Genomic DNA, 18,935 nt, shown 5'->3' on the forward strand with positions numbered 1-18,935 from the left:
ATTTGAGGAATTTAGTGCATATTTTTTCCAATTTTTCAGGAGAAAATCGGAGCAAAAATGGAGCTAAAATATCCTAAAAAACAAAGAAAATAGCCTCCGGTGTACGGTGGACCGGTCAGTCGGTCTACAGAGCCAGGTCGTGGTCCACAGGAATAGTTACATGGTCCACAGGCACGGTTCACAGTGAGGATAAGATCTTGGGCGCGATCCAACGACTGAGATTCAATCCGACCCAGATCCGACGGTTCAGACTCGATGCCGACTTTGAATAGGATTCTTTTGCGCGATCCGATGGTCAGAACTTCATCAGAACCTAGATCGAACGGCTGACATTTGATCCGACCATGATAAGGATTATAACTCTGATTTTTGAGCAGATCTGGGCGGTCCGAAGCTGATCCGACGGCCAGAAATATTTCTAAGGAGATTTATACGATTTCTAAGGGTTTTAGGACTTCTTTTCCTACCAAAAAATCATGAAAAATTCATCTATAAATAGGAAGTCTGGGAATAAGCTTAGAGAGCAGAAAAATTGAGTAGAGAGTGTAGAAAAAAATAGAGAAAAAAAATAAAATAACTTTAGGGACCCAAGAAAAAGAAGGAGAAAAGCCGGTTCGCTCTACGAAGTACGACGGAACACGGAAAGATCATCAACCATCTTTCTGATGAGGCTTGGCTGATCAACTTCAGATCCTTGTTACAGTTTTTTTTTATTTTATTTTATTATTCTTTTTAAATTTTTTATACTTGAATTTTAATTTCAATTAATGTAAAATTTATTTTTCTGCACTTTAAATTTCTATCTTTTATTTTTTGCACGTAGATGCTAGGATCTAATTAGTAGATCTTAATACCAATTTATTTTTATTCTTTTTAAATTTTTATTATTTATTTTTATTGCAAGTAGATACTAGGATCTAGTTAGTAGATCTTAGTACCCGATTTATTTTTCGTACTTTTAATTTTTGTTTCCGACTTAAATTGCTTTCTCTAAAATTTTATTTTCTTTTTGTAAAATCAAAAATTGCAAATCAAAATTTTGCTTTCTCTGTGGATTCGACCCAACTCACTACTTTCTACATATTTTTAATTTTTATTGAAGTCAGAATTTGATTGATAATCACGATGTCTTAACGACAGCATCACGATCATATCAATTTTTGGCGTCGTTGCCGGAGAAGGCACCAATTTAAATATTTATTTTTTTTGATTTTCTTGTGACTATTGCTTACTAACTTTTTTTATCTTTTTGCAGAAAAAAATTCAAAAATTCAAAAAAAAAGGGGAAGATAGAAAGCTTCCAAGTTGGTGAGATCAATCCTAACCCTAGCCTTAACTATTTTTTTTAATTAATCTAAAATTTATCCACATAAACCTAATAAAAATTGCATGACAAGAGTAGAAACTTAATTTTTAGGAGCATTCATCATTGTAGATTTATTTTTAGTGATCGCTGGAGACAAGGTAAGCTTTCAAGTTTTATTAACTTCATGCATCTAATTTAGTTGCATAGAACTCCTTGTTTGAAATTGGTTGTGCATATTCATCTCAAATCAATTTAAGGACAACATCCATAACAAGATAAGGTAGAGATTTCATCACCCTCCTTTGGCCCAAAAACAACCAACCAGCATCCCACATTAACCCAAACCTAACTAAAATCAAGTAGACATTGACCCCTAGGATCAATTGAGTTCAGTTTGAGAAGAGTGGTGAAGTCAAGTGCAAAGTAAGTTCGAACTCACCCCTGAAACTAGTGTCTAAGGCAAGAGGTTACAAAGGCTCTGCCTAAGTGGACTCGTGGTTATTTAATTGGTTCCGTTAGCTTACCTGGCCAATTCAATTGGTGTCTAAGGCAAGCAACGGGGGGACCCCCACGATCTCACCTCTTACCTGGCTAGTTGAAAAAAGTGAGAACAAACTCAATTTGTATCTAGACTAAGCCACTCTACATCAAACTGTTAGGTCTAAGAAACCTGTAGGTGTCTAGGTTTAACTATTAGCTAACTTGATTGCAATTAACACTTAACCACAACTAATTCTTCTCATCTTACGTCTTTAGGTCTAAGATTTTTCTTAAGGATCTCACCTTTAAAATATTTTTCTTTCTTTCTTTTCTCTTCTTTTTCTCCTCCTCCTTAAAAAAAAAAAATTTCTCAACAACACACATAATAGGGTTTGCATTAATACATGCAGGTATAATTTTTCTGACCTAGTTGAACCTAATTCTGAAATTGAACGACTGATCCATGTTAAACATGATAATCAAATGGCTAGAAATTCTAAGAACCACCTAGGCAGATGAAAGAATATTTTATTTCTTCCACCTATAATCTATCAATGTTTCCATCATTCTATGAGATCAAATATTCAGACTCTAGTCCTAAGGCCGATCTGAACCTAATAGCCCAAAGATTAGATAAAGTCGACCTTCTTGCCTAGAAATTTGATCAGTTTCTAGCATTAGGTCAACAATCTCCTACACAATACACACCACCACCTAATTATCAGAAGATTTGTTCTATCTGTGCTAGTCCGTCCATCATGTGAGCGAATGTCCCACGGCTGCACAGTTTTCATCTTTCATTCAAGAACAAGTTCAAACTGCTCAAGGTTACTCCAATCCTGTTAATGACCCATTCTTAAATACATATAACCAAGATTGGAGGAACCGTCCTAATTTTTCTTGGAGATCCCAACAGACTCAGACTCAGATCCAAATTTTTTCTTTGCAAAACTTTCAGAGTAGGCCTCAATACCAAAACTATGCCTGTAATAGTGGTCAGCCTAGTCAACCTATCCAGCCATCCTATTACAATCAACCGTTATACCCACCTCCTCAACAGACCAATCTAGCCGATGATAGATTGAACCAACTTCAACAAATGATCATGACCCAACAGCTATCTCTCGCTAGGCTAGAAGCACAAATAGATCAATTAACTGAATCTACCATGAGGAGAGAACTAGGTCAATTACCAAATGAACCAATACCAAATTTTGGAAATGACCCACCCATCCACCAACTACCTGGACCAAGTCATCAATCCAATGTACCACCTAAGAATCTCCAATTTGAAAGTGACAATGCAATTTCTGAGCTTAAAAGTGAAAAGATTCTTAATGACCTATACCAAGACCAGGTGAGTGAGGCTAGTATGATGCTAGTCAAAATGTGAATTTAGAAGAAAAGGTTAGTACTGAAGCTAACCCAATAGAAGAACTTGAGCTTAGTACTGATGCTGATCTAAGTGAAGAAAAGAAGAGAGTGGATGAGTTACCCAAGCTATATTCACCAAAAGTTCTATTCCCTTCAGCCCCAGAAGCCGGTTCTTCCACTTTAAAATTACCTCCTCCAGAACTGAAATTACCCTTGGTCACATCTGAGTACACATGTTTAAAATCAAAAGACATCCTTTCAGCACCTATTACTTCAAACTTAACTCCTAATCCAAAAACTCAATTCATGAGCATTTTAGAAGAACAAATAGGAGAAATTCTCAACAAACAAGGATCTGTGAATGGGTTTGTGAATTATCTTTCTAAAATTAAAAATAGAAATGTGAAATACTTTCTTAAGATTGGCAACAAACTACTAAAATTTATTATAAGCCATCTTTCTGAGATTGGCAATCCGAAATCATTAAAATTTGTCAATCCAATATTCAACACGGGATAGGTGAGAGAATCTTTATATGGTCTGGCTGAAGATGGTAAACTTAGCGCTTCCTGGGAGGCAACCCAGTTTTCAATTTCTGCTTTTGCTTTTACTTTCTTTTGTATTTTGTTTAGGATAATCGAGTCTTGCTTTGTGTCTTTTGTAGGGATCTGAAAATAATATTGGCTAAGTTGGGAAGAGAATCAGTTTTGAAAAGACTTATGGATCAGGTGATATCTCTCCTTTTCTTTCTCTTTACATGCACCGTTCATTTTTTCTACTCCATTGAGGATAATGTCGATTAAGTTGGAGGGGATAATAAAAATTTTTAAATTTTTAAAGTTCTCAAGTAAGTTAGTATTTAGTATTTAAGCATCTGATTATACTTAAGAATTGAGTTAAACCAAGTATTTTTTAAAAAAAATTGATGTACAGATCAGAGAGTTTGTGAGATATTGAGGGATCAAGTATTAAGAAAACTCAATAAAGAGTTAAGTTTAGAACTTAAACAGTTTTCTTTGAATATTTCTAAATATTTTTTTTTTACCAGCATCAAAGGAGAGTTTACTTTCTATGGGTTTGTGTAGAGTAACTATATATTTCTTCATATATTTAAAAAAAAAAAATTTCAAGTACTTCATGTTGAGTAATCGGGCCTCTTTGCCTAAGCAAACATTGAGTTTCACGTCAAAAGGTATGAAGGGCAAAGAAGCTTTGTTGTAAAGCTAGTTTTAACTCGTAGCCTGTTTGATTCGAGCAAGTAGGTTCGAGGGGTATTTTATACCTAGTACCCTAAAGCCATCTGGTTTGGGAGTCATTGACTGAAAACTCGCTACATGAGTCAAACAGAAAGCTTAAGGGGTTAAGACACTCAATAGCGGTATAATATTAAAAAAATAATAATTATAATAGTAATAAAATAAATAATAAATGAAGGATAGAAGTAAATATACTTGTCCATATGAAAGTTAATAATTTGGAGATAAAGGTAGAGATAATTTGAAAAAGTTCAGAAAAAGTTTAGTGTTCTTAGTTTAACTCTCATATTGACTAGTATTAATACCCCAATGATATATCTCATTTATACTCTACTGAATATCAATAGTCTTTTGAAAATTATTTGATGAAATTCGAAACTTTAAGTTAAGCGGTACTTAATTCTAAATTCTTTCTTTACTCAAGGACGAGCAAAGTTCAAGTTGGGGAGTGTGATAAGTAGTATATTTTTATATTTATTGAAAGTATTTTTGGTAATTTATAGTGCTAACATCTTCTTAAAAATCATAATTTCATGAATTTATTAAATTTTTCTAAAAAATAAAGTGATTTTGAAAAAAATATGAAATTAGATATATTTATAAAAAAATAGATGTTAATTTAATTGAGTAATTTAAGCATCAAAATGAAGAAAAATTTTTTAGAAATTTAATGCATATTTTTTTTAATTTTTCAAGAGAAAATCAAAGCAAAAATGGAGCTAAAATATCCTAAAAAAATAAAAAAAATAGCCTCCGGTGTACGGTGGACCAGTCTGTCAGTCCACAGGAATAGTTACGCAGTCCACAGGCGTGGTTCACAGCGAGAATAAGATCTTGGGCGCGATCCAACGGCTGAGATTCAATCGACCCAGATCCGACGGTTCAGACTCGATGCCGACTTTGAATAGGATTCTTTTACGCGATCCGACGGCCAGAACTTCATCAAAACCCAGATCAGACAGCTGACATTTGATCCAACCCTGATAAGGATTATAACTCTAATTTTTAAGCAGATCTGGGCGGTCCGAAGCTGATCCGACGTTCAGAAATATTTTTAAGGAGATTTATACGATTTCTAAGGATTTTAGGACTCCTTTTCCTACCAAAAAATCATAAAAAATTCATCTATAAATAGGGAGTCCGAGAATAAGCTTAGAGAGCAGAAAAATTGAGTAGAGAGTATAAAAAAAAATAGAGAAAAAAAATAAAATAGCTTTAAGGACCCAAAGAAAAAAAGGAGAAAAGTCGGTTCGCTCTACGGAGTACGATGGAAGATGGAGAGGTCATCAACCATCTTTCCGACGAGGCTTGGCTGATCAACTTCAGATTCTTGTTATAGTTTTATTTTTATTTTATTTTATTATTTCTTTTAAATTTTTTGTACTTGAATTTTAATTTTAATTAATGTAAAATTTATTTTTTTGCACTTTAAATTTCTGTCTTTTATTTTTTGCACGAAGATGCTAGGATCTAATTAGTAGATCTTAGTACTAATTTATTTTTATACTTTTTAAATTTTTATTATTTATTTTTATTGTAAGTAGATGCTACGATCTAGTTAGTAGATCTTAGTACCCGATTTATTTTTCGTACTTTTAATTTTTATTTCTGACTTAAATTGCTTGCTCCAAAATTTTATTTTCTTTTTGTAAAATCAAAGATTTCAAATTAAAATCCTGATTTCTCTGTGGATTCGATCCGACTCACTACTTTCTACATATTTTTAATTTTTATTGAAGTCAGAATTTGATTGATAATCACAGTGTCTTAACGACAGCATCGCAATCGCATCAATTTTTGGTTAGTAAGTTATATTTACAAGAAAATCAAAGAAATTTAAAATTTTTAAAAATTACTTTATTTATTTTTTTAAATATATGAAGAAATATATAGTTACTCTACACAAATCCATAGAAAGTAAACTCTCCTTTGATGCTGGTAGAAAAATTTAGAAATGCTCAAAAAAAACTGTTTAAGTTCTAAACTTAACTCTTTATTGAGTTTTCTTAATACTTGATCCCTCAATATCTCATAAACTATCTGATCTGTACATCAAATTTTTTTTAAAAAAAAAATACTTGGTTTAACTCGATTCTTAAGTATAATCAAATGCTTAAATACTAACTTACTTGAGGACTTAAAAATTTTATTCTCCCCCCCAACTTAATCGATATTATCCTCAATGGAGTAGAAAAAATGAACGGTGCATGTAAAGAGAAAGAAAAGGAGAGATATCACATGATCCATAAGTCTTTTCAAAATTGATTCTCTCCCCAACTTAGCCAATATTATTTTCAGATCCCTACAAAAGATACAAAGTAAGACTCGATTATCTTAAACAAAATGCAAAAGAAAGCAAAGGCAAAAGTAGAAATTGAAAACTGGGTTGCCTCCCAGGAAGCGCTAAGTTTACCATCTTCAGCCAGACCATATAAAGATTCTCTCACCTATCCCGTGTGGAATATTGGATTGACAAATTTTAATGATTTCGGATTGCCAATCTCAGAAAGATGGTCTATAATAAATTTCAGTAGTTTGTTGCCAATCTTAAGAAAGTATTTCATATCTCTATTTTTAATTTTAGAAAGATAATTCACAAACCCATTCACAGACCCTTGTTTGTTGAGAATTTCTCCTATTTGTTCTTCTAAAATGCTCATGAATTGAGTTTTTAGGTTAGGATTTAAGTTTGAAGTAATGGGTGCTGAAAGGGTGTCTTTTGATTTTAAACATGTGTACTCAGATGTGACCAAGGATAATTTTAATTCTGAAGGAGATAGTAATTCTAAAGTGGAAGAACTAGCTTCTAAGGCTAAAGAAAATGAGACTCTTGATGGATATATCTTGGGTAACTCATCCACTCTCTTTTTTTCTTCACTTAGATCAGCATTAGTACTAAGCTCAGGTTCTTCTATTGGGTTAGTCTCAGTACTAATCTCCTCTTCTAAATTCTCTTTTTGGCTAGCATCAGTACTAGCCTCACTCACCTGGTCTTGGTATGAGTCCTTAAGAATCCTATCACTTTTAAACTCAGAAATTGCATTGTCACTTTCAAATTGGAGATTCTTAGGTGGAACATTGGATTGATGACTTGGTCCAGGTAGTTGGTGGATGGGTGGGTCATTTTCAAAATTCGGTATTTGTTCGTTTGGTAATTGACCTAGTTCTCTCCTCATGGTAGATTCAGTTAATTGATCTATTTGTGCTTCTAGCCTAGCAAGAGATTGCTGTTGGGTCATGATCATTTATTGAAGTTGGTTCAATCTATCATCGGCTAGATTGGTCTGTTGAGGAGGTGGGTATAACGGCTGATTGTAATAGGATGGCTGGATAGGTTGACTAGGCTGACCACTATTATAGGCATAGTTTTGGTATTGAGGCCTACTCTGAAAGTTTTGCAAAGAAAAAATTTGGGTCTGAGCCTGAGTCTGTTGGGATCTCCAAAAAAAATTAGGATGGTTCCTCCAATCTTGGTTATATGTATTTAAGAATGGGTCATTGACAGGATTGGAGTAACCTTGAGCAGTTTGAACTTGTTCTTGAATGAAAGGTGGAAACTGTGCAGTCGTAGAACATTCACTCACATGATGGGCCGAACTAGCACAGATAGAACAAATCTCCTGATAATTAGGTGGTGGTGTGTATTGTGCAGGAGATTGTTGACCTAATGCTAGGAACTGATCAAATTTCTGGATAAGAATGTCGACTTTATCTAATCTTTGGGCTATTAGGTTCAGATCGGCCTTAGGACTAGAGTCTGAATATTTGATCTCATAGAATGATGGAAATATTGATGGATTATAGGTAGAAGAAATAAAATATTCTTTCATCTGCCTAGGTGGTTCTTAGAATTTTCATCCATTTGATTTTCAGGTTTAACATGGATCAGTCGTTCAATTTTAGGATTAGGTTCAACTAGGTCAGAAAAAATTATACCGTGCATGTATTAGTACAAACCCTAATATGTGTGTTGTTAAGATTTTTTTTGTTTAAAGAAGAAGGAGGAGAAAAAGAAGAGAAAAGAAAGAAAGAAAAAAGTTCAAAAGGTGAGATCCTTAAGAAAAGTCTTAGACCTAAAGACGTAAGATGAGAAGAATTAGTTGTGGTTAAGTGTTAATTGCAATCAAGTTAGCAAACAGTTAAACCTAGACACCTACGGGTTTCTTAGACCTAACAGTTCTATGTAGAGTAGCTTAGTCTAGATACAAATTGGGTTTGTTCTCACTTCCTTCAACTAGCCAGATAAGAGGTGGGATCGTGGGGGTCTCTCCGTTGTTTTCCTTAGACACCAATTGAATTGGCCAGATAAGCTAACGGAACCACTTAAATAACTACGAGTCCACTTAGGTAGAGCCTTTGTAACCTCTAGCCTTAGACACCAGTTTTAGGGGTGAGTTCGAACTTACTTTGCACTTAACTTCACCACAATACTCAAAACTGAACTCGATTAATACTATGGGCCAATGTCTACTTGATTTTAGTTAGGCTAGGGTTAATGTGGAATGCTGATTGGTTATTTTTGGGCCAAGGAAGGGTGATGAAATTCCTACCTTATCTTGTTATAGGTGTTGCCCTTAAATTGATTTGAGATGAATATGCACAACCAATTTCAAACAAGGGGTTCTATGCAACTAAATTAGATGCATGAACTAATAAAACTTGAAAGCTTACCTTATCTCCAGCAATCACCAAAAATAAATCTACAATGATGAATGCTCCTAAAAATTAAGTTTCTACTCTTGTCATATAATTTTTTATTAAATTTATGTGGATGAATTTTAGATTAATTAAAAAAGATAGTAATTAATACTAAAAAAAATAGTTAAGGCTAGGGTTAGGATTGATCTCACCAACTTGGAAGCTTTCTATCTCCTCTCTTTTTTTTTGAATTTTTGAATTTTTTTCTGTAAAAAGATAAAAAAAGTTAGTAAGCAATAGTCATAAAAAAATCAAATAAATTAAACATTAAAATTGATGCCTTCCCCGACAACGGCGCCAAAAATTGATACGATCAAGATGCTGTCGTTAAGACACCATGATTATCAATCAAATTTTGACTTCAATAAAAATTAAAAATATGTAGAAAGTAGTGAGTCGGATCGAATCCACAGAGAAAGCAGGATTTTGATTTGAAATCTTTGATTTTACAAAAATAAAATAAAATTTTGGAGAAAGCAATTTAATTCGGAAACAAAAATTAGAAGTGCGAAAAATAAATCGGATACTAAGATCTACTAACTAGGTCCTAGCATCTACTTGCAATAAAAATAAATAATAAAAATTTAAAAAGTATAAAAATAAATTGGTACTAAGATCTACTAATTAGATCCTAGCATCTATGTGCAAAAAAAATAAAAGACAGGAATTTAAAGTGCAGGAAAATAAATTTTGTATTAATTGAAGTTAAAATTCAAGTACAAAGAATTTAAAAAGAATAATAAAATAAAAATAAAACTGTAACAAGGATCTGAAGTTGATCAGCCAAGCTTCGTCGGGAAGATGGTTGATGACCTCTCCATCTTCCGTCATACTCCGTAGAGCGAATCGGTTTTTCTTTTTCTTTTCTTTGGTTCCCTAAAGCTATTTTATTTTTTTTCTCTATTTTTTCCTACACTCTCTACTCAATTTTTCTGCTCTCAAAGCTTATTCCCGGACCTCCTATTTATAGATAAATTTTTCATAATTTTTTGGTAGGAAAAGGAGTCCTAAAACCTTTAGAAATCGTATAAATCTCCTTAGGAATATTCTTGACCGTCGGATCAGCTTCGGACCGTCCAGATCTGCTAAAAAATCAGAGTTATAATCCTTATCAGGGTCGGATCAAATGTCAGCCGTCCGATCTGGGTTCTAATGAACTTCTGGCCGTCGGATCACGCAAAAGAGTCCTTAAAACAGTCGGGAGCGATAACAGCCATTGGATCGCGTGATGGATTGCTTCTGGGCCGTCGGATCACGCAAAAGATTCTTATTCAAAGTCGGCAACGAGTCTGAACCGTCGGATCTGGGTCGGATTGAATCTCAGCCGTTGGATCACGCCCAAGATCTTATTCTCACTGTGAACCGTGCTTGTGGACCGCATAACTATTCATGTGGACCACGCCCTGGCTCTGTGGACCGACCGACCAGTCCACCATACACCGGAGGCTATTTTCTTTATTTTTTTGGAGTATTTTAGCTCTATTTTTACTCTGATTTTCTCCTGAAAAATTTAAAAAAATATGTATTAAATTCTTCAAAAAATTTTCTTCATTTTGGTACTTAAATACCTCAATTAAATTAACATCTATTTTTTTATAAATATATCTAATTTCATATTTTTTTAAAATCACTTTATTTTTTAGAAAAATTCAATAAATTCATAAAATTAAGATTTTTAAGAAGATGTTAGCACCATAAATTACCAAAAATATCTTCAATAAATATAAAAATATACCACTTATCACACTCCCCAAGTATGGCATTGTAGGCTGTGAGGGCGTTTAATCCGGGTCTTCCAAGTATGGCACTGTAGGCCGAAGGTACTTGGACGACCGCAAAGGTTAGGTGGACGGTGCTTTATCGTGGTTCGGTTTCAACTGTCACGAGAAGAGTAATTTCTCCTTCCACCGTGATAGCATCTCCAGCAAAATCTGCTAGGGATGTAGAGACTCTCTTGAGCCGATCAGCCGACAGTCGCATTCGGGAGAAGGTCAAGTAGAATAAAATATTAGTCGAACTTCCATTATCAACAAGGATCCTTCTTACATCATAATTTGCTATTGTTGTCGAGACAACAATAGCATCGTCATGGTGAGTTTGGATTCTCTGAGCATCTTCATCTGTAAAAGTAATTACATCATCTTGGTGCAGCTTCTTCGTCGACTCCCCTCCAGCAGTCGTCCCCCGATCCAGTCATTTGGAGATCATGTTGATGACCCCGACCGTGGGCTGGTTGTTCGCTGCCTCTTCAGTCGGTTGGGGTCGTCGGTCGGGGACGGGTTGAGTCGGCGGGCTCCTTCAAAATTTTTTGAGATACCCTCGGCATATGAGGGCCTCGATTTCATCCTTGAGTTGGATGCACTGTTCGGTGTTGTGGCCGTGACCCTAATGAAATCGACAGTATTTTCGTCGGTCGAGGCCCTTTGCCTTCAAAGACGGAGGCCGTCACAGATATTCCTCTCCTTTGATCTCCATCAAAATCTGCGTACGAGGAGCAGAGAGAGGAGTATAGGAGTCATACCTGCGACGCATCGGCCTCGACCTCCACCGTCGGAGCGATCTCAAGCTCTGTTGCTGGGGTGAGACCTGTTTGTCGGTCAGGGGCCCACTAGGCTCGGCAGGAGCCCGACCTTTCCTTCGCTTCTCCTTCGGGCCCTTGGTCTCGGTCAGGTGCCGGTCGGAAGCTCCTTCGTCTGCGCGCATGTATTTGTACGCATGCTCCAGTAGTTCAATATATGTCCGGAGGAGGGTCTTGTCCAAGGAGTATGTAAATCGGAACCCTCTCAGCCCCCTCTTTATGGCTGAGATAGCCATATCTTCGTTGAGGTCCCGAACCTCAAGTGTGGCCGCGTTGAATCACGTCACAAAGTATCGAAGCATCTCATTTTCTCCCTGCTTGAGGGAGAAAAGGCTGTCCGAGATTCGTGGCGGCTTCCGACTGATGCTGAAATGGGCCACGAAAGAATGCTCGAGCTGCTCGAAGGAGTGGATACTTTCTGAGCGGAGGCTGGAGTACCAAGCCCTGGCAACTTTGCGAAGTGTGGTGGGGAAGCCGATGCAGAGGAGGGCATCGATTGCCCCTTGGATCGTCATGAGAGCCTTGTAGCTCTCCAGATGGTCAACTGGGTCGGTGGAGCCGTCGTAAGGCTCCATATGAGGCATCTTGAACCGACTAAGAATCGACTCATCGAGGATGAGTCGAGAGAGAGAGGTTGGGCGGTGTAGAAGTCGACGTTGTTCGAAGACTTCTGTCCATCCACCTGGAGCTGGGTAAGCTGACGATCGATTTCTTCGAACCTACATTCGTAGTCGTCGATCCGTCAGTGTTTGGAGACCCCAGGGGTCAAATCTCCTGATGAATCTGAGAAGGAGGTGGATGGTGTCCGCGGCCGCTTCTCCTTCCTCGCTCGCTCCAGCTGGGAAGGAGAGGGATGCTGAGATCGGTGGGTGTCATGCCGTGGCCGTCTCCCCCCTTTTCGGTGGGAATGCTGAGACGGCTGCTCCTGAGGAGGAGATAGAGACCGACATGGGCATCGGCGGCTGCTCCTGGACGGCATCGGGTGCGCCGTCGGTTGCTCCGTCGGTGAGTGCGGCAACTGGGTTGGTTGTTGTTGAAGGCTTTTGACTGCATCCGTCAGCACAGTCATTTGCCGCACGATCGCCATGATCTGCGCCTCCGTGGTCACCATAAGATGCGGAGAGCTGGGTTCCGCCATGGAGGGTGGAGGAGAGGCCTCTTCCCGACGAGAAGAGTACCTCACCGATCCGGTGGCTCTTGATCGCCGACCCTGGTTCTTGTCATCTTGAAAGAATTTTTCAAGCTCTGTGGAGGTCGTGATCCCCCCTACCTGGCGCGCCAAATCTGTTGCGACCAATCCCCTCATCGCCTGATCGTCGGGAACGAGCACCTGCAAGAGAAGTCCACACTGACCGAAGATGCTTCCGGTGGGGACCCTCCAACGGTCAATTCAGAGAGGAGACTAGACAATAATAGAAAAGAATCAGAGGTTCAGCAGGAGAGAGCTAGGGAGAGAGAGAGAGAGAGCCCAGGAGCTTAGAAAAACCTCCTCCCCCCACCAACACTGTTGCCTTTCCCATTTTATAGTAGAGCGCGGCGTGGTCCCGCCATTAATGGCACAGACAACCGGGGAGTTATCAAATCGTCGGAGACTGTTAGAGTCTCCACGGACCGACAAGTCACCGTGGACTGTCAAATCACTGGGACTGACCTATGTCCTTGGCAGGACGATGCCCCCAGGGCGGCCACGTCGCATGTCCTTGTCAGGACAGCAGCCCATAGCAGTTGTACGACGTTTGTGGGAGCTGACCGATCATATATCGATATTCGACTGTGGGACGTCGGGTGAAGATCCGGAGACACCGTCGGCTAGTCTGGTGCATTGCGGGAGTCGGACATCGGCTGCCACCCCCGCCTGACAGTGAGTCGATAATCTGGGCTCCATCGCTCGGCTAGTCGGGAACAGAATGGGTCTGTCCGACCGACACACCTTCGATCGGATAATATCGACAGCTACTGTCGACAGTCGTCGGTCGGTGCAGTCGGTAGAGTCGGGCGTCGGTCGGACAGGTCCGAGGGTGAGTCGGCGTAAAAGAGATCGGTCAGTATATCCCAACACTATGCTCCCCTGAAAAAGTATCCTTCATTTTATTCATAACTCATGGTGTGGTTGATTCACTATAAGTGGCCAAAAGTCAAAGGAGATCAGATCATGGAAGGAACTTCCACATGTTTGGTTCAATAGAAGTGAACATTGAAGTGCCAAATTTATACCCTGATTCCCAAAGAAGTGCTACGATGACTTCAACTGAGGACAGTCAGAAGTCACTTCAGGCAATTTATAGCCCTCACTCTAATCACCTAAGGTGAACCAAACATGCCCTTAGATTGAGTCAGTACACCCCACTAGGTCAGTTTTACAGAAGATGAAGTGTTGTATGACTGCTTTATGCAACTTTAATAAAAAGAGTTTGGTTGTTAAAATCATGGAGTTCCAAATAAATTTAAAAAAATGTAAGCAAAACAAGATAGAAACTAATATTTTAGTAATAATTTCATGGATTCTATAAATCTCCTTCGTGAAAACTAGAAGCAAAATAAAAAGAATCATGATTTTGTCAGGACATACAACTGTACCTTTAGTATTTATAGTTCTTTATCTCCTTGTCCTTCTTTTCTAAATTTCATGGCTCTGATCTGTGCAGTGCAATTTTCTTTTAAAAGAAAAACACTAAAAAGGCACAAATTGATGTTCCAAAAGCAAGGAAAATAATCAAATCTTGCTCAGCAATTATAAAAGGAGAAAGTAAAGAACAAAAATGTTTTCACCAACTCACCACCTAAAACTGAATATATGTCACCGGATCTTTTCTAAACATCTAGCAAGAAAATGAAATTTAATGGATCACATTTGCTCAATCCTATCAAATGATCGTAACTAAGTCACGAATAAAGCAACCATATGCCTTTAACAACAGAGACAAAAACCAAAACCAGATAAGATGCTCTATCTAATCATTTTTTCATTTTCTTTCCTTTTCCTTATTCTTTCTTTTCTCATTCTCTGCAGTTACAAGGTATCGGTTACCTCTTATATCCATCCATGAGACAAACTTCTCTTGTCCCTCTTCATGCATGAAAAGCATTGCCATTCTAAGTATTCTAGTTCCTTCTCCTTGTTTGAGGAAGATGAAGAAGATGAAAGAGTCATTGGAAGAGGAACTATTGACATCGAAAGCAATTCCAATAAAGAGCACATGATACCATTCTCTCCTCTAAAAGAGCTAGGGCCATTAGAGAATGGCCAGCCAATCAGTGTTGATTGGGCTCCTGCAGTAGATTAGGAATCATCTAACTAACATTAAGGACTAAAGAGAAACAAAAGACTACCACATCATACCATCCTAGCTATCTATCAAAACTTAAACAAAATACATATATTCCCCCAAATAAATATAACAATAACAATGTTTTAAAAAATGGATGCAATAAGCAAGCGATCAATGTACCACATAGCACATATTAAGTATGCAAACCACACATACATGCACATCTGAAGTTACTATTTTTAAGGATACCAAAATGAATTAAAATGCATTTAGTATAATAAAAACAATTGTGATATTAATATTTTTATAAATAATATTAATATTAATAATAATAACTAACAAATAGTATTTATTATTCAGTGCTTAAAATTAATAGAGAAAATAATATTGATGAATAATATTAATATTACTAATAATTAATAGAAATCCAGATTCAACTTAACCATCAACTTGAACATGCTCGATCTACATAAGCCCATATAAGAGTGCAACACAAATTTGGCCCATAATGCTAAGCAGATCACATATGTAGCCAACCATACTGATTGACCCACACATATGGATGTGGAGTGTTAAGTTTACTGCCTTTTTGGCCCATATATGGTATTACCATAAACAGCGAAGGCATATAGCTAATGTGGTGCAGAAAATGGACTGCATATGCATGTACAGCCTCATGCATTGCATTTTAAAATAGGGACAATAACAAAACCCCCTAAGCAACAAGAAAGAGAGAAAAGACAACAAATAACAATCATATTTGGATATTTTGGCACCCAGATCAATGCTCCTGCTTTAAGATAACACTTATCCCTGACCCAAAATGCATCATAAGCACAAGAAAACCACATTGTTTCATCCTAGTGAATGCTTTTTCCTGACATTTGAATGGAGTAATATGCATATGGCACATAGATCCACATCGAACATGCAAATAATCTTGGGATTCTTAAAGTCGAATCCTAGGCTTACCTAACAAAATTGTAGTATGTGTCTCAAAAGATTCAGTCAATCGTATAATCATGTTGTTGCTGGGGGCCACCAAACCAAATGAGCCAGCTAGACCAAAAAAAAAAAAACTCAAGGTGGAATTGGTGTATATAAGGTTTACATGCAATAAAATTCTTTTGTTAAAGAAGCATTATTTCCTTGCCTTTCCAAAATTATTGCCTTCTCATAATAGCTTAATTTTGACACTTGAACCAAACAAGATGCATTCGACTTCAATAACTGAACAAACTAGCCATCACATCTATCTCTGAACCAACTAGCTAGGTCAATTTTGTCAACCACATTTCACAACATTGCTGCATTTTTTTCGATAAGTGAATAGGATTGAGCTCATGTCAAGATATTTCTCTCAGTATTATCACTCTTTGGACACCATTAGAACTGAAAAGTGAAACTACCAAAGAAACAACATCTTCTAGAAAGTACAATGACTAGCACAACAAAATATAGTTAGCAATGATGATACATGATCTAGAACAAAAGTGATAGTCAATAAAGCATGCGCAGACTATATATCTGGCATAAGGCACAAGACTAGTATTAGAACAAGTTTGCCTCCACCAACATTTCTGGATTAACAGACACTCCGACATTATTTATTTATTTATTGCTGAGAAGAATGATTATCTTAAAACATGTCAATCAGAACTCAACTCATAAACTTGTAGTCTAGAAGTGCGACAGATTACATGAGCCAAGAATACCTAAAAGAAATATTTGTATTTAGAAATTGCTGCCCATTGAACCCGGTGGTTTTAAGCATGATATATCACCTATATGCTAAATACAATATCTTACTACAAATGCAGCAAAGTGGTTCATGAAAATTTCCATCATATGCATTGTTATGGTCCCACAACTGAAGAGATCTTTTCATATGTAATATAATGAAAAAATATAGAGGATAAAATTAATTTCCATATCACTTTGATATCACAAATCACAGCTGAAAATTCACAAATTTAAGCAATGAACTACCACAAAAAAGAGAAATTACATAACAAGCTCATAACAGATGAATATATCATAATGATATCAGCAGCACTGTAGATACAACTGAAACCAACTGCCAGCAGTACCAGTTTTTCCTGTTTCAATCTATGATTCAGTCAGTCTAATGCAGTATTATTAAAGGATCCAAGATTCATGGATCCCTATTTGAAGGCATAACAAGGTAATTCTCCATTCAACATAACCTCGCACTGGAAATTTAAGCAAATGCCATATAATGCACATGATTGGTAAAACCAACAGATAAATAAAACTAGACTTGATGAAGAAAAACCAAACTGAAATGATGGTCATCATTCATCAATGATTTTCTCTACCATCATCACAAGAAATGACTCTACCTACCACCAAAGTGGAAAGGGTGGAACAAGAAAGATTTTAAAATTTTAAAAAAAAATCTAGAAATTAGTATCATCCAGGAAGAAGCAAGCATGGAAGGGAACAAACCAGCGCTGCAAGATGTGGGAGGATCCTTCTGCAAGTCCTTCAACTCCTTCAGAATCCTCTTGGAAGCCATTGGCGGTTACTCAAAAGTGTCAACCCTATCAAAGCCACTAAAATCCAATTGAAGAATAATCAACCATTTTAAATAAATATCATGAAATAATAGACAAAAGGTAATTTTGATTTCCAGAAAAATCAATAAAAGCTAATGTTACGAAGCAAAAGCTCCTCCATCACATGCTCCCAAATTCTAATAACAGTTTCCAGAATGACAACATAAATTTAGAATCCTCCAGTAAAAATCCGATCTTTTGAAGAAATACCCAATAAACACAAACATAGAATCCATCAAGAAAAACCCCAAGAAACAGAAGAATGTCCCAAACACAGAATCCAGGCTAAAAAACAAAACTGCTATATCGAATCCTCACACCGTATACCCAAACACTAGACCAGAGGAATAGATGTAAGAAACAAGCAAATAATTTATGGCACTTGCCAGGAAAATATCAACAACAGAAACGCAATCCAAGAAAACAAGATCGATCAGAGACAAAAACGTACCGATTGACAAGAAGAAAAATGAGAGTTCTGGAGCCAATCCTTCGACCACTAGGGTTTTTCTCCCGTTCTCAAACTCCCCTCAAATAGAATGCTTCGAGGTATTAAAGACCGGGGCTGGGAAGCCAATTTCGAGTTAGAGCAATGCTGCCCAAATTTGGGACAGTAAGGAGGCGTTTGGTGAGACAAATGATAACATGATCTTAGATCATACATTATCCTTATCCAGGATTATCTTATCCTGAATAATTTAAGATTGTCACATTTAGCATATTATGCTCTAATAATTAAACATTTTTGGATGTCGAATATTTGTAATTTTTATTCTCTTATTAGTTTTTTTTTTTTTCATCGTAATATCAGAAACAATATTATGTTTCTTATTAGAAATATGGAGGGGTTGCTGTCTACGTTTTGGCAGCCTTTCATTCCTTTATTTACAAACATCATGTGAGGAAAGAGAAGGATAAAGGGTTACTATGATGCTATGGTAGTCTTCCTCATGTCCATATAAAAGCAAAAAAAAATGCCACAGCTAAGATTCAGCAGCCTTCTAGTGAATAGAAAAAAAAATAGAGGTTTGCTGTGAAGCCTTTCGGTAAACAGAAAGAAAAATATGTATGAGTTTTGACGGGTTGGGTTAGGATTCGATGAATAGGAAGAAGTGGATGGATTAAGAGGGGAAAAGAAGATATGAGTTGGGTTTAGGGATGGATCGCTACCGGATTCATACAAATCAGTTAATAGGCATGCCAAACAGGTCGTAGGTCATTCGACTAATAGATTAGTGGATCCGATTAGGATTAGGGTTATGATAGAGGACCTAGCTAGGATTAGCTATCCGGCTAGGGTTAGGGTTAGGGTTAGGGTTAGGCTAGGGGGCTGGTTAGGGTTAGGGTTGGGTTTAGGTTCTGCTGAGGGTTAGGGTTGGAGTTAGGTTCTGCTGA

The 18,935-nt window shown here is 37.1% G+C and overlaps 1 protein-coding gene across 7 annotated transcripts in view; it reads right to left on the reverse strand.

Annotated features, from left to right (window-relative positions):
• Positions 1 to 18,194, reverse strand: part of LOC105036134 (ubiquitin-conjugating enzyme E2 28) — a 36,892-nt gene extending 18,698 nt beyond the window's left edge. The window contains exons 1-3 of one of the 7 annotated variants that reach the window (XM_073246748.1): positions 17,992 to 18,194; positions 17,431 to 17,537; positions 15,934 to 16,020 (exon numbers count right to left, since the gene is read on the reverse strand). In XM_073246748.1, the coding sequence (XP_073102849.1) occupies positions 15,934 to 16,020; positions 17,431 to 17,500 (157 nt within the window). In that variant the 5' untranslated portion in view covers positions 17,501 to 17,537; positions 17,992 to 18,194. Of the gene's footprint in view, positions 1 to 15,933; positions 16,021 to 17,430; positions 17,538 to 17,991 lie in introns of those variants that run through there. The other 6 variants (XM_073246751.1, XM_073246753.1, XM_073246761.1 and 3 more) reach the window with 6 other exon arrangements.
• Between the last annotated feature and the right edge of the window lie 741 nt (positions 18,195 to 18,935).

This window comes from Elaeis guineensis, chromosome 1 (genome assembly GCF_000442705.2).
Source record: "Elaeis guineensis isolate ETL-2024a chromosome 1, EG11, whole genome shotgun sequence".
NCBI classification, from domain to species: Eukaryota; Viridiplantae; Streptophyta; class Magnoliopsida; order Arecales; family Arecaceae; genus Elaeis; species Elaeis guineensis.